We start from the raw sequence: 14,629 nt of genomic DNA, 5'->3' as shown, positions 1-14,629 counted from the left end.
GACGTACCTGTTTTCCTAGGCTTTTAATTGAAATATAAATTGTAATGTGTTTTTATTTATTGAGATTTTATCTGTTTTAAAGATTTCTATAATTTTATATTGTGTTATGTTTTAATTTGTACACCACCTGGAGATTTCTATATCAGGCGGTATAGAAATACAATAAACTAGATTGTCCGGGCACAGAGCATCTGTGCCTCTAGTTCTCTCCCATTTCCCCTCCACTGCCGCTGCTGCTACTGCTGCCGCCACTGCTCTCCACTGTGCTCCTACCCCGGCACTGCTGTCACCAGGCCATACTTCCTTTTGTCCAGCAGGTGGGTCAGAGAGGGGGTGCACCACCCTCTCTGCTGCCCACGCACACACATGCCAGTTTTGCCCACACACTGGCTGGCTTCCGCCTTCTTCCACCCAGCGGTCAGGCCATCCTTCCTTTTGACCAGCAGGTGGGCTGAAGAGGAAGTGTGCCGCACTCTCTGCCACCTGGCTGCCAGCCGCCACAGTAGTTTTCTGCTCCCCCACCCGCCTGTCGCTGCCGTCTTCCTTTTTTGCCAGCTAGTGCTGCCATTTTATTTTCCCCACCCATACCCATTGCTATCTGGCAGCTGCTCGTGAACTCTCACAAGAGATGCCAGGCATGGGAATAGCCACAAGTATGCCTTAGATAGATAGATAGATAGATAGATAGATAGATAGATAGATAGATAGATAGAATAATAAAATAATAATGAAGGTCCAATTGTAAAACCTTCCTATCACAACTGCCTGATAACTTTGGATGGGAAAGGGAGTAGGCAACTTCTTTGTGGAGAGCTGTTGTAGACTGAAGCCCATTAAGAACTCAGCCCAGAGCTTGGGAGGCTTTAAGCTAAAGTCATTATGGCTAATGGTTTCCAACTAGGCAAGTATGTTTCTAATGTCCCCACTACCAACTTTTCTAACTTTCACACAGAGTCATGCCTATCCTATTATTTAGCATAGTCCTCCCTGAGCATTCATGTAATTTACAATACAATGAAATTATCCTTATAGGGGAGATGACCTATTCTAAGCTACCACAAACATAAATACACAGGAATTGATGGCCAAACCAGATAGAAGAGCCATTACCCATGTGCATCCTTCTTTACTTTTCAATGATAATCAATATTGTTTGCAGTTGGATATATATTTTTATTGGCTGGACTTAATAAATTCTAGGGAGATCTATGCTGGGATGCTAAAATCTAACATGGCTTCAGTATTAGATTACTGTATTGTATCCACTATTCAATACAGCAGTGTATGTAGTGTGCTCTTTAAGCTCCAAAGGAACTGTGAGATACATAAGCAAAAAGCAGAAACAAGACGTAATATCTTCTGTGACTCTTAGCTTCCAAGCAATGGAGGGCCCTAGAGAGCAGGTTAATGAACTCACAAAACAAGGACAATAATGAATAAATATTTCCATACAGTCCCCTTGTCTTGCTTTCATGAACAACTGTCTGAAGAAAGGGAAAGAAATAAACCCTTGTTATCTGAGTGGTGATGGGTCTCTAGGATGTTTTATTCTCCAATAACACAGTAAAGCTTTAGGAAAATATAAAGAGATTGAACAGTTTTTGGAAAATGGTACAGTGTACTTCTGAGGAAGCATATAGTCATGGTGCAGCTATCATTGTCCAATATTTAGAAATGATTATGAAAAACATGGAGCTGTTTCTGAGAAATGCCACAAGTATGTGACTTGGGAGTTAGGAGGGAATGAAGAGTTTATTTTAAAAATGTGGTTCTGATTAGTTAATATTATTGAAATAACATCAAGAGGTAGATAGTACTGAGTGACAGAGGAATGGCAGAAATCAATGGCTGACATCAAGTCTAAATTACTCTTGAGTAGTCTTAATGAAATAAAATATTCCTCTAGTGTAACTTGAGTAATGCTTTTGAATAACAGCACTTTTTTTGGACTGATAATGCCATCACAAACACTTGGTAGTATAAAAATAATATCTCTTCATTTAAAATCTTATAGGAAAGACATCAGCATATTTCCAATCATATCACTGTATGCTGTTTCAGAGACTTGGGAATCAGGTATTATTTTGGGTGAATATCCTTGGGGCTGATTGCCAAAAGTAGTTTTATGGATAAGATATGGTCTTAGAGAGAAGAAGAACATAAGAGAGTGGTTCCTTAATCCTGTCCAGTAAGAACAAGACATTATTTATTGTTTCTACTGGATAGAACTGAAGGTTGGTGCAGTGAATCAAAGTATTTGGGACTGATTATAGGTCCAAACTATGGGAAACACTTATATCGAGCAGCAGCAATATAGCAAGATGCTGAAAGGCATCATCTCATACTGAGCAGGAGGAGGCAAGGTAAACCCATCCTCTATTCTACCAAAACCAACCACAGGTCACCGGTAGTTAAAACCAACACAATGGCACACTTTACCTTTAACAGATTTACTACTGTATGTATCCCAGTATGTCTTTATTATCCTTCCAGGAGGCAAAGACACTACCACACTTGAGTGGAATTCCTTCCCGCAAGGAATTGGAAAACATATGGTTGTTTGGCAGTACAATGCAGATGACCCACTTATCAAGGAGTGAATTATCAGCCATGGCTCTGTACTCACAATCACCAAAATAGATTGAGACCCAATTTTCCCCTTAACTGATAACTGAAAGGGTAGGATTGTAAATGTGACAGGGTGACCCAAAAGTGCTAATGGGGAACAAATGTAGTTAGGTACATCTTTCCTCCAATCTGGATGCAAATTTCCTGCCTTTTGTCTCTTTCTTTGTCTCATAGTCAATAGGAAAGCTCAAGATGTGATACAGAGAAAATGTAGAAGATGATTTATGAATATATAGAATAACAAAAATAATCTTTCTGAGAACAGCTGATATTTTTCTTAGGTTGTCATAAACTTTGATTCCTGCTCTATATAAAATGTGCCCTTTTCCTCTTGATGTCCTTTTATAATTCTCTTCCACAGAGATTTCCTTTTCCAGAAAGGAAGCACTAAACCAAAGTACTACTACAGAATTTGCTCTCCTGGGATTCTCTGATATCCAAGAGCTGAAGATCTTACACTTTGTGATATTTCTTTCTATTTATTTGGCCACCCTGATCGGAAACATTCTCCTTATTATCACTGTAATTCAAGATCCTTGCCTTCACAGCCCCATGTATTTCTTCCTGGTGAATCTATCACTGTCAGATATATGCTACATCTCTACCACTGTCCCCCAAATCAATGGCCACCTCATTGACAACCAACAAACGGATTTCTTTCTCTGGATGTGTCTCACAGGTTTTCTTGGTTATTACATTTGCTGGTGCTGAACTATTCCTGCTCACTGTTATGTCTTATGACCGGTATGTAGCAATCTGCTATCCTCTGCAATACAGTTTGATCATGAATCGGGATGCTTGCTTACGAATGGCAGCTGCCTTTCCCTAACCATGGAAAGTTGATATGGTTGGAGGTGCCCTCCTCTCCCCCTGCATTGTGCCTATGACCTCCCCACACAATAGTTCAGACATAACTGCATTTTAATACCTGATTGGAGAAAAAAGGAGACAAATCGGAATAAAATCAGGGGAGAGTCTATTATAGCCATTTGGAAGGATGACTTCCAGAAAAAATAATGACAGAGTAAAGGGCAAGGGGAAAGGCAAAGGGAAGGCCCCAGCCCCCAACCTCCCAGTGCCCAAGCAGCCAATGCCCGAGTCTGAGTCCCTATTGGAGGATGAGGGTCAATTAATCATGGCTCAGATTCTCTCTCACCTTGAGTCATTAGAACCCCATGATAGGGCGCCAGTTTGGGGCACGTTGGTGAGGGTTCTGGCTTTACATTATAGTAAATGAGGGTTCTGGCCCAGTTGGTGAGGGTTCTGGGCTTACAGCTGTTGATGGAACTGCCTCGGGGATGATTGCCCAACACCCTCAGTTTGGGTGAATGTGGGGAATTTCGCTCAAAAGGGGAAACAGTTCCAATCAGCCTTAGTTTGTGCAAGCATCTGAACTCATGACAGCCGGCTTGGGAGAGGGGTTTTAATTAACAAAAGGAGTTTATTGTAAGAAAAGCAAAGAAAAGCAATAAGACTAGGTCCTAGCATAAAAGTAATACAAATATGTTTAAAAACAGACTATTGTAAGGCACATTTGGCTTAAACCTCCAAATTATGTGTAAATTCCCAGACGGGCTAGAGAGAGATACTTTAAGATAGTGGGGTAAGTTTTCATAAATTAGACAGAGGGATAAATTCAGCCCTGAAGGAGCCAGGCAAAAGGCTATATCACCTGTCCTCACAAAGATCCGATTCGGGCAGCTGGAGATTAGCGTCCATCCGGGGAGGCAAAGTGGGAAGCAGGAGAGTTGTAGGAATTACTGTGGAAGGATGCCCATGAGAATAACTATCCTCCATGAATTTGTCTAAGCCCCTTTTAAAGTTATCCAACCTAGTGGTCATCACTACATTCCATGGCAAAGAGGTTTATAGACAGTAGCTCGGAGCAGTGGATCACTGCAGATCCTAGTTCAATTTTGCCAGCCCCTGAAGGGGTCAGGACCATTTTGTTGACCTCACCTGCCCCAGGTTGTTGAACCTTCTGTGTAGGTTGGCCCCTGAATCTGGAAGGAGTCCAATCATAACCTTTGAGATGCCAAGCTTCTGAGGACCAGTTGCACACTCCCCCTGTTTTCTCATTCAGTCCAAGGGTGCTTACCAAAAATCATCTACTTCATTCAACTCTACCTGCTAACACTGACCATTGTGAACCAAAACCTAACTAAATGAGATGAACAGAATGGAGAGAAAAAACTTCCTGAGCTGGCAAAACTGGGAAGCAACAAAATCCCTTTTGGTCCCCCAAAAGACTGTTGAGCTGATGCAACCTGTGTTGAATCTCCTACTGTGAAATATATTCATCAGTCCATACAATCTGTTAAATCCACAGTTTCAGCCCCATGGAGCCAGATTTGAGGGAGGAAGCTCCTCTCTTACTCTGTCCTGATTGGCTGTGTGGTCTGTCTTTCTGTAGAGAAGGAAGCCTGCACAGCCAGCTCCCCCAACCCACTGTAGTCTCACTGACTGCAGAGAGGCAGCTCTTCAGAATCTATGAATGGAAATGGGAGAGCCGTGGTTCCACGTTACCTCTGAAGGCAGTCTTTTTAAAAATGCAAGCCTTTTGCCCCCTCCTCTCACAATATAAGCATTGCTGGGACATGTCCTTGGGTTGCAGTCCTAGGCACACAATAGTTAAAGATAAAGTGTGCTGTCGGGTTCGTGTCGACTCCTGGTGACCACAGAGCCCTGTGGCTTTCTTTTGATAGAATACAGGAGGGGTTTACCATTGCCTCCTCCTGTGCAGTATGAGATGATGCCTTTCAGCATCTTCCTATATCACTGCTGCCTGATATAGGTGTTTTCCGTAGCTTGGGAAACATACCAGTGGGGATTTGAAACAACAACCTCTTGCTACCAAAGCAAGTTACTTGCCTGTTGTGCATGAATTCATTAAGTTTTGACTTGGAAACTGTATAGAATTTGCTGCAATTCTATGCAACATTTACTTTATCAGATTTGAAAATTGTCATTGGGTCAGGAATGTTGGGTCCCCAGCCCCAGTGGCCTATGGTTAGGAATTATGAGAGTTGAAGTCCAATAACATCTGGGGACCCAACATTGGGAATCCCTGATCACAGACCTGACCAACTAACTTTGAAGAAGATTTCTCATTTCAATTCTACTACCCTTCACCCCCCGCACAAAGGTTAAAAAAATAACCAACCAAGTTCATTCCTCATTTTGCACCAAAGGTGATGAATGGGCATATTTGTTCATTCATCATCTTTGGTACAAAATGAGGAATGAACTTAGACCCCACTCTCATTTCTTACCAGAGAATCCACTCTTAGAACACCTCAGACATTGAAAACAACAAAACCCAGTATCCCATGGGCTTGTGGTTCTGGGCGCAGTTGGCACCCTATGTGTACTACACCACAACCCACTCTGGGCCACCCTGGTGCCCCCCAATTTGAGTTATGGGACTGTGGAAATCCCCATTATTCCATTTGGGGGAAGCTTAAAGATGTGTCAAATTCAAAAAATGGTTGAAAATCAGCCCATTGCCCAATTTCTTTGAAATTTGGGTGGAAGCTTCCTTCCACCCATTGGGAATTACCAGCCACCACAACCTGATCTGGGTCATCCTGGTGCCCCTCCAGAAGAGTTATAAGGATGCTAAAATCCTCTTTATTCCCTATGGGGAAAAGCTTAAAGATGCATGAACTTCAAAAAAACATGTCTTTGAAATTTGGGCGGTAGCTTCCACCCATTGGGCGGTAGCTACCACCCAACCTACTTTGGCCACAAAAGGGAGGTCCAAATCACTGGATTTTTTGTTTCTGAATCGGGGTGATTTGTTTTGTAATCGAATCCGGGCAATTGAGCACAGGGGCGATTTGTTCTGTCTACAAATCACCCAAATCAGCTAGATTCAGGTACACATCATTTTGTATCCAAATGGATTCGCACATCCATAATGGGAATAACTGTAGTAGTACTGCTTCCACATCCACTTGTTCTCAACAGGGTTCAAGGCTGCCTTGTGAATCTGCAGCAGCCCCAGTATGAATAATACGCTGATAGAATATTACACATCACATATTATTTGGAAATGAACATTAGTGCAGTGACTTCATCATATTTGGGACTGGCTATGGTGGAGTACAGATATACTTCTGCTTGTGTTCTGGTATGTCTTTATCATCCTTCCTGGAGGTAAGGTGAACTTTAAGACACTTTACATTTGGAATAGCAGGGAAGTGATAAACATCTCAGTTGGGCTTGGCAGGTTAATGCAGATAACCGGCTTATCAAATAAATAGGTAAGGTCATGCACTTGACTCAACGTATGGCCTGGTGGTCGGGGAGAGCTGGTGGGGAGGAAGGCTCCTACCTGACTCCCTGCACAGACTCTCCCTCTCCATTTCCTCTTCCACTCACCATGGCACCTGAGTGGTGCCATGGTGAGTGGCACAGCAGTGAGATGGAGGAGGAGGTCTTCCAGCATCTGTCAATGAATGGTGCAAATGCACCCCTCAATGCACTGTTGCACTGGGACAACAGTGCAGTTCATCTGGAAGTGCTGATGGTCTGCTATTTTGGCTGCATCCTTGCTTTGGATGTCAGCCACAGACGAGAACACAATCACCTTTCTGAGGAAAGCAGCTATATTTCTTATGTTATATGTAGTTTGGAGCCTGACTATACTTAAAATATGCCCAATTTATTTTCTTCCTTATGATTTTTTTTTTAATTCTCTTCCATAGCATTTTCTTTTTCCAGAAAAGAAGCACTAAACCCAAGTGCTGCAATGGCATTTGTTCTTCTGGAATTTTCAGATATCTGAGAATTGTAGATACTATACTTTGTGATGTTTCTCTCTATTTATTTGGCCTTCCTGATGGGAAACCTTCACCTCAATACACTTGTGATTCAGGATCGTCACCTTCACATCCCCATGTATATCTTCCTTGTCAACCTATCACTGTCAGATGTATGCTACATCTCTACCACTGTCCCCAAATTGATGGTCACTTCACTGACCAACAAACTGATTTCTTTCTCCAGATGTATCTTGCAGGCTTTCTTCGTGCTTACATTCTCTGGTGGTGATCTCGTCCTGCTCACTTTAGTGTCTTATGACTGGTGGCTACTGTAGATCGGCTCAGACATGGCAGTGCCAATACCCAGGGTCTGGTGGTGATACTGGTGGTCTTGCACCCGGGACTCGATCTGGGGGTTGGGGGAGAAAGAGTCCTCCAGGTCTTCCAGGTGGAAGATACAGTAGTTGTTTGGCTCTAGATTGGGGGTTGGCCAATTATGGCCAGCCAGGTATCAGATAGCTGGTAGATTGTGGGCTCTAAATCTATCAGTTGGCTGGCCATGGGCTATTCCTCCGAGAATTCACCAGGGTCAGTCAGCAGGGTGTCTGACAACTTTCAAGTATTTGAAATGATAAAATCTTTTCAAAACCTATGTGTCTAATTTGATGAATCTTCAGAGAGACATAAAAGAATGTTTTAATTGGTTCCACTGGGTCAGCTCTTGAGGGATGACACAAGGCTCTGGTGAGTATGCACTTGAAACCCAAAGAAGAGTAGATGTAGGTAATTTTTCCCCACACAGCCTCATTGTCATGTTGCCTAGAGTACTCCAGAGATGAGCAGAATTGGTGAGTGATCATGTAAGCTTCTTCTCTGGACAATGGGATTTACAGTTTTGGGGTTAAGCTTTGAAACCTTAGTAAAAACCCAGGAGATGGATGGGGAATTAGGCAAAAATCAAAATGAGAGCAAACATGCAACCTCATGACCAATCATGATAGATAGATAGATAGACAGACAGATAGATATTTAATAACTTCTAGCTATTCATAACTATTTTAAAGAACTTAAATCAGAGAACACAAAAAGAGATAAAATGTGAACAAACTTCCATGCAGAAATAATCTAGAATATATATATTTTAAATTATTGTGAACCTTTCTTTGGGGAGGGGAATAAGGCTAGCCTTACTCTTTCATATACAAATTGAAGCTGAATACAAGCAAGACAGAGGTGCTCATTGAGGGAGATTGGAATTTGAGAGATGAGCTAGATCTTCCTGTGCTGAATGGGGTTACACTCCCACAGAAGAAACAGTTATGCAGCCTGGGAGTGCTCTTGGATCCAGTCCTCTCCCTGTTATCCCAGGTTGAGGCTATGGCCAGGAGCCCTTTCCATCAATTTTGGTTGTTTCAACAGCTGTGTCCATTCCTTGAAGAGAATGATCTCAAAACAGTGGTGCATCAGCTTGTATCCTCTAGGCTGGACATTTGCAATGCACTCTACATGGGGCTGCCTTTGTACATAGTTCAGGAACTTCAATTAGTCCAAAATGAGGCAGCCAGACTGGTCTCATATGATGCCTGTTCTCAAGCAGTTGCATTGGCTGCCAATATGATTCCGGGCAAAATACAAAGTTCTGGTTATTACCTTTAAAGCCCTGAACAGCTTAGATCCAGGTTACCTTAGAGAGAGCCTTCTTTTGTATGAGCCCCATCGCATGCTGAGGTCTTCTGGAGAGGTCCATCTCCAGTTGCCACCGGCGTGTCTTCTTGCAACTCAGAACCAGGCCTTCTCTGTAGCTACTCCTGGTCTGTGGAATGCACTCCTGACAGATATCCGTAATTTGGACTCATTGATGGCTTTCAAGAGAGCTCTAAGGACTTACTTGTTTGGCTAGTAATTTTAAATTATTTTTAAAATATTTTAATTGGTTTCAAATGATTCTGAATTGCTTTAAATTTGTTTTAACATAGTTTTAAGCAGCCTGTTGTAAATGGTGTTTGCCTTTGTTCTTTACTTGTTGTACACCGCCCAGAGCTTTTTAATGGGGTGGTATAGAAATGTAATGAATAAAATAAAATTATGAATATACAGCACTTCATGGATAGGTAGACGTGACTCGGCGGGGGGGGGGGGACGAGTCCCTTCTGGAAGCACAGTGGACACCTTTAGCTGTATGTCTTACCTGCAGTTTCAACGGGACTGTAGTTTGCCTCCAGTCTCCCCATGTGCTCCCAGAAAATTATAATCTGCAGTCTGGGAGACTGCAAAGGGGACAGAACTGGCTGCCCAGGTTTCTCCAACCCTGTAAGCAGAAATACCTAGGAGAAAGTGCAAAATTTGACACTTTAAATTACTGGCTATGTTGAGGAGTATTCTGGTGAAAGTGCAATCCCTGCTGTGGCTGCTGAAGACAATAAGCATGAGTGGTTGTGAAAGCAGCACTAACATAGGGAATAACTGAAGTAGCCCTGCTTCCACGTCCACTTTTTCTCCAAAGGTTCAGTGCTGCCTTCTGGACCTGCAGCAGCCAAGTTGTGAAAAGCAACATTGCTAGAATGCTATGTATCATGTCTTATGTCTTATCTCTACTGGATGGAAATAAACAGTGCAGTGAGTTGAAAGTATTCATCCCGCCTGGAAATAAGGCAAGTTTTAAGACATTTAAAATTTACATTTGGGATAGCAGGGGCGTGATAAACATCTCCTTATGATTTGGCAGGCCAATAAAGATGACCTGCTCATCAAGTGAATAATTAAGGTAATGCACATGCCCATACAGGCTGGCAAGCCAGGAGGGCTGGGGGGGAGGCAGACTCCTCCCTTTACACAATATCTCTGTCCACTTTACTCTTTGACTTGCCATGGCACACTAGTGGTGCTGTGGTGAGTGGCAGAGTAGAGAGCCGAAGGTCCTCTGACATCCCTCAGTGAACCATGCCAATGCATCCCTCAATGCACTTTTGCGCTGGGGCAACAGTGCAGTTAGTCTGGAAGTGCTGTAAGTCTGTTGCTCTTGCTGCATTGACATATCCTTGCTCTGGGTGTCAGCCACAGACCAGACCACACTCATCTTTCTGCAGAGAGCTGATATATTTCTTAGGCTCTGTTATGAAGTTTGAAGACTAGTAATACTTAAGATCCAACCCATTTATTTTCTTCCTTGTGTTCTTCTTTATTCTCTTCCACAGAATTTTCTTTTTCCAGAAAGGAAGCACTAAACCAAAGTACTGCAACGGAATTCGTTCTTCTGGGATTTTCGGATATCCGAGAGCTGCAGATACTACACTTTGTGATGTTTCTCTCTGTTTATTTGGCCACCCTGATTGGAAACAGTCTCCTCATGGTCATTGTGATTCAGGATCCTCACCTTCACAGCCCCATGTATTTCTTCCTGGCCAACCTATCACTGTCAGATATATTTTTCATCTCCACCACTGTCCCCAAATCGATGGCCATTTCACTGACAACCAACAAACTGATTTCTTTCTCTGGATGTTTCTTTCAGATTTTCTTGACATTTACATTTGCTGGGGTGGATTTATTTCTGCTCACTATCATGTCTTATGATCGGTATGTAGCAATTTGCTACCCTCTACAATACAGCTTGATCATGAATTGGGATACTTGCATACGAATGGCAGCTGCTTCTTGGATAGGCAGTATGATCCATGCAGCAATGCACACTGCATTCACATTTAGGTTACAGTTCTGCAAGTCTAACTTCATCAACCAATTTTTCTGTGACATTCCTCCCTTATTAATGATTTCATGCACTGATACCATGACCAATCAAGTGGCCCTTTTTGTCAGTTTCATTATTATAGGCACACCTTGTTTTGCATTGATTTTGGTATCGTATCGTTATATCTTTTCTACTGTGTTTAAAGTTCGGTCAGTTCAGGCCAGGTATAAAGCCTTCTCAACCTGTATCCCACACTTGGTTGTTTTTTGTTTGTTTCTTTTTACTTCTGGTTTCGCTTACTTGAAACTAAAGTCTTGGTCCTCTCCAACTATAGACCTGTTGGCTGCTGTTTTCTATAGAGTTGTACCACCTTTAATGAATCCATTCATCTACAGCCTGAGAAATAAAGACATCCATGCAGCATTTCTTAAAATGTTAAAATGTTTTGATATTACCAAGTTGCTAAAAACAGAGCATAAGAGGCAGCTCACCATTCCTAGGCCATTGCAACATGACTGAGATACTGCAAATTAAGTTTTTAACTCCTAACTGCACAGTAGTTTGTTACCCCTGCTAACTTGGCAGAGGGGCACCTTTTAATGTGCCCTATCCACCCCCAGCACAGTACCTCCAGTGACTGTTGCTGGTATCTATCTTGTGTTTCTTTTTAGATTGTGAGCCCTTTGGGGACAGGGAGCCATCTTATTTATTTGTTATTTCTCTGTGTAAACCGCACTGATCCATATTTGGAAGGGCGGTATAGAATTCAGTTGATGATGATGATGATGAAGAATTTCGGACTGAATGTTCAGAGCCTTTTTACAGCACAGATAATATATGTCTTTAAATTCTAAATTGTCTTTTTAGCATTATCCCCAAATTGAAGTCTGTAATGGACTGGTGCCTTTTGCCATCTGAAAAACATCTATTGAGTGTTGCACAATTATTGTTTGAAATCACCATAATAAAAGGGCAATAACTAAAGGAAAGTTAGCTAAAAGCATAACTGAGTCTGCCCACTGATAATTCTGAAGCCAGGGTTGGGAGGAGCAAGTCCTGGCAACTTCTTGCACGTGACTTCCTGTTTCTGAATGTAGGTGCCTGATAAGGTGTGTGTATGAATACTCTGGCACTCTTAATGTTAAACAGCCATTTTCCCCTTCTCTTTCCTTTTGTTTTCTTTCTCTGTCCCCTTTCTCTCTCTTTTTTCAGCCCACCAAAGGGGGAATCAAGGGGCCTGATGAAAGATTGGAATAAATTACTGTGAAGTAACTCAACGATTTCACTGAAAATTACTTCTGAGGAAGCACACATAGGAATCGGGACCAGCAGGGATCTTCGAATGGGGGCTCTCTTTTCCCTTCCACCGAGCTCCTCAACAAAGCATGGGAGAAATTACTGAAGGGGCTGGGTCCATGTATTTCTCCGAGTCTTACCTCTAAGTAAACAATCCAAGGACCCCGTGCTAGAAATTTTTCTGACTCATGATTCCCCCCCCCCCATGATCAATACTTTCTATTCCCATTGGTTACATTGGATGCCACCCCCACCCCCCAAGAAAAACAAACATTTTGGATCTACACTAATGAGAATCCATGCTTCATTTCTCAACATTTCAGCTGGAAGGGCACACTGTGAGGACACAGGTAAAGGTAATCATCAGAGATCTGGAAGCTCACTAAGTGCATCCCACAGGCCAATTTCCCACAATCATCACATCTTTAGTTTTGTTTCTTGCCAGACACATTTCTTGTAAGCATAAAAAAACCTATATCTTCTATCCATGCAAGCCAAGCACAGAAGACAATAGCTCCTTTTGTGAATGTGGTTGTATCTCTGTGGGAGTAGTTTGTTGTATCATTGTGACTACATAGGTTAAACAGAGGAGAGCCTCTGACTGCTATCCACTGGGGAAAAATTGTTATTCTCCACTACAAACAAGGGCAGGTTCAGACAAACACACATTATAACATCAAGGTTATGACAGCCCCCCCTCCCACCCACATTTGTTGTGTATCACTATACTAAGAGAAACAGGAAGAAGATTAGAGACATAATATGGATGGTTGTTCCACTGAGTGTGCATACTGAAGATGACATGTTATTCTTGATGCTGTTGTGACCCCTTTGGGCTTTTTTCTAGTGGCTAAAATATCTGCTTCTACAAGGTCAGATGCTTCTGAATAATTTACTTTGTTCCACACACTATATCTGACATTTTGGGAGGGGCTGGTTCCATCTGCTCCAGCTCTACCCTGCCACTGGTTTCATCAGCCCTAATACAGAACTATGCAGTGCCCTGACTATGGCCACCTTCAGACGTAATTCAAAACCTGAGGCAAACTGACCTCAGGTTTACCCCCTGTGATGTTCAAACAGTTGGAGCCAGGCTTCCACCCCCAGCCTTCGATTGAACCCTCAGTTGAAGGCAAAGGTGCACTTACCTAGTCTGAGCAACCCACCCAACCCGGAATTAAGAGAGGAAGCTCCTCCCATGGCTTACCCTCTGGCTTAGGCTGCAGTTCTGGCTTCTCTGGAAGCACATCAGAGGACATACAAGAGAACCATGTGTCCACTGAACCCACGGATCTAAACATCATCCAAAGGTGGCCTATTTTCCAGACACTATCATCTTTGAAGTCCAATAGAGCTTGCAAAAGGAAAGAAAGCTGGAACTTTCAAATAGAAAGAGGAGTGTTCTCTCCTATCCCAAATGGCTTAACATGAAAATAGAAATGACCACACAATAGACAATCTATTCATTTCTAGGTGTCTTGTTTTCTCCCAATTGACTTAACTTAGGAATGGGACAGAAACCACCTCATCTTAGTTAGACCATTCATTTTGGATTCGTTTCCTACCCTGTGACACATTTTTTTATTAACAACATAAATATGTTGAGGGATCATATTTAAGGCTCAAGGTTGACTCAGCCTTCCATCCTTCCGAGGTCGGTAAAATGAGTACCCAGAAATGTTGGGGGCAATATGCTAAATCATTGTAAACCGCTTAGAGAGCTCTGGCTATAGAGCGGTATATAAATGTAAGTGCTCTTGCTCTTGCTAAGTGCTAGATATGCCCCTGTGTGAGTGGCACATAACTGCTCTTTCTTTTACCAGCACCTTGTTCTGGGCCCACACCAACCCCCTCATCCCATACTATCCACAGATTTAGGTGTTAATAAGATTTAGGTGTTAATAACTAACCTTGTTGCCATTGTTTAGGTAATGCAAAGCAATGGATATTGGGGAAATGTCACCAGGAAAACAGAGTCCAACTCCCCCACTGCAGCTTGAGCATTCTCTCTTCCTGATTTTGCCCTGGTACATGGGCACAGCTCCACACAGCATCGGGAACACTGGAGCTTATATGGAATGAGCACACAGTCCTCTGCCTTTCTTCTAATGCCCACCAACTGAAAACCACATAAAGCACCCCTTCTGTGCCACCCATCTGTGCTCTCAGAAATATGCTCTGTCGGGCCTCCAACAAGAAGTGTGTAGCTGCAGACTTGCCAAATGGTGGCACATTTGGTAAGTCTGGTGGG

At 42.6% G+C, this 14,629-nt stretch overlaps 1 protein-coding gene across 1 annotated transcript; it reads left to right on the top strand.

The window, feature by feature from the left end:
* The first annotated feature begins 1,608 nt into the window (after positions 1-1,608).
* Positions 1,609-11,601, top strand: LOC128331105 (olfactory receptor 14A16-like). Its single transcript, XM_053264461.1, has 4 exons — positions 1,609-1,717; positions 2,990-3,195; positions 3,308-3,372; positions 10,605-11,601. The coding sequence occupies exons 1-4, from the start codon at positions 1,609-1,611 to the stop codon at positions 11,599-11,601; spliced, it is 1,377 nt and encodes a 458-aa protein (XP_053120436.1).
* The last annotated feature ends 3,028 nt before the right edge of the window (positions 11,602-14,629 follow it).

The sequence above is a fragment of the Hemicordylus capensis genome, chromosome 6 (genome assembly GCF_027244095.1).
Source record: "Hemicordylus capensis ecotype Gifberg chromosome 6, rHemCap1.1.pri, whole genome shotgun sequence".
In the NCBI taxonomy this organism is placed as follows: Eukaryota; Metazoa; Chordata; class Lepidosauria; order Squamata; family Cordylidae; genus Hemicordylus; species Hemicordylus capensis.
The sequence above is the reverse complement of the archived record's forward strand: the minus strand, read 5'-3'. Positions and strand labels throughout refer to the sequence as shown.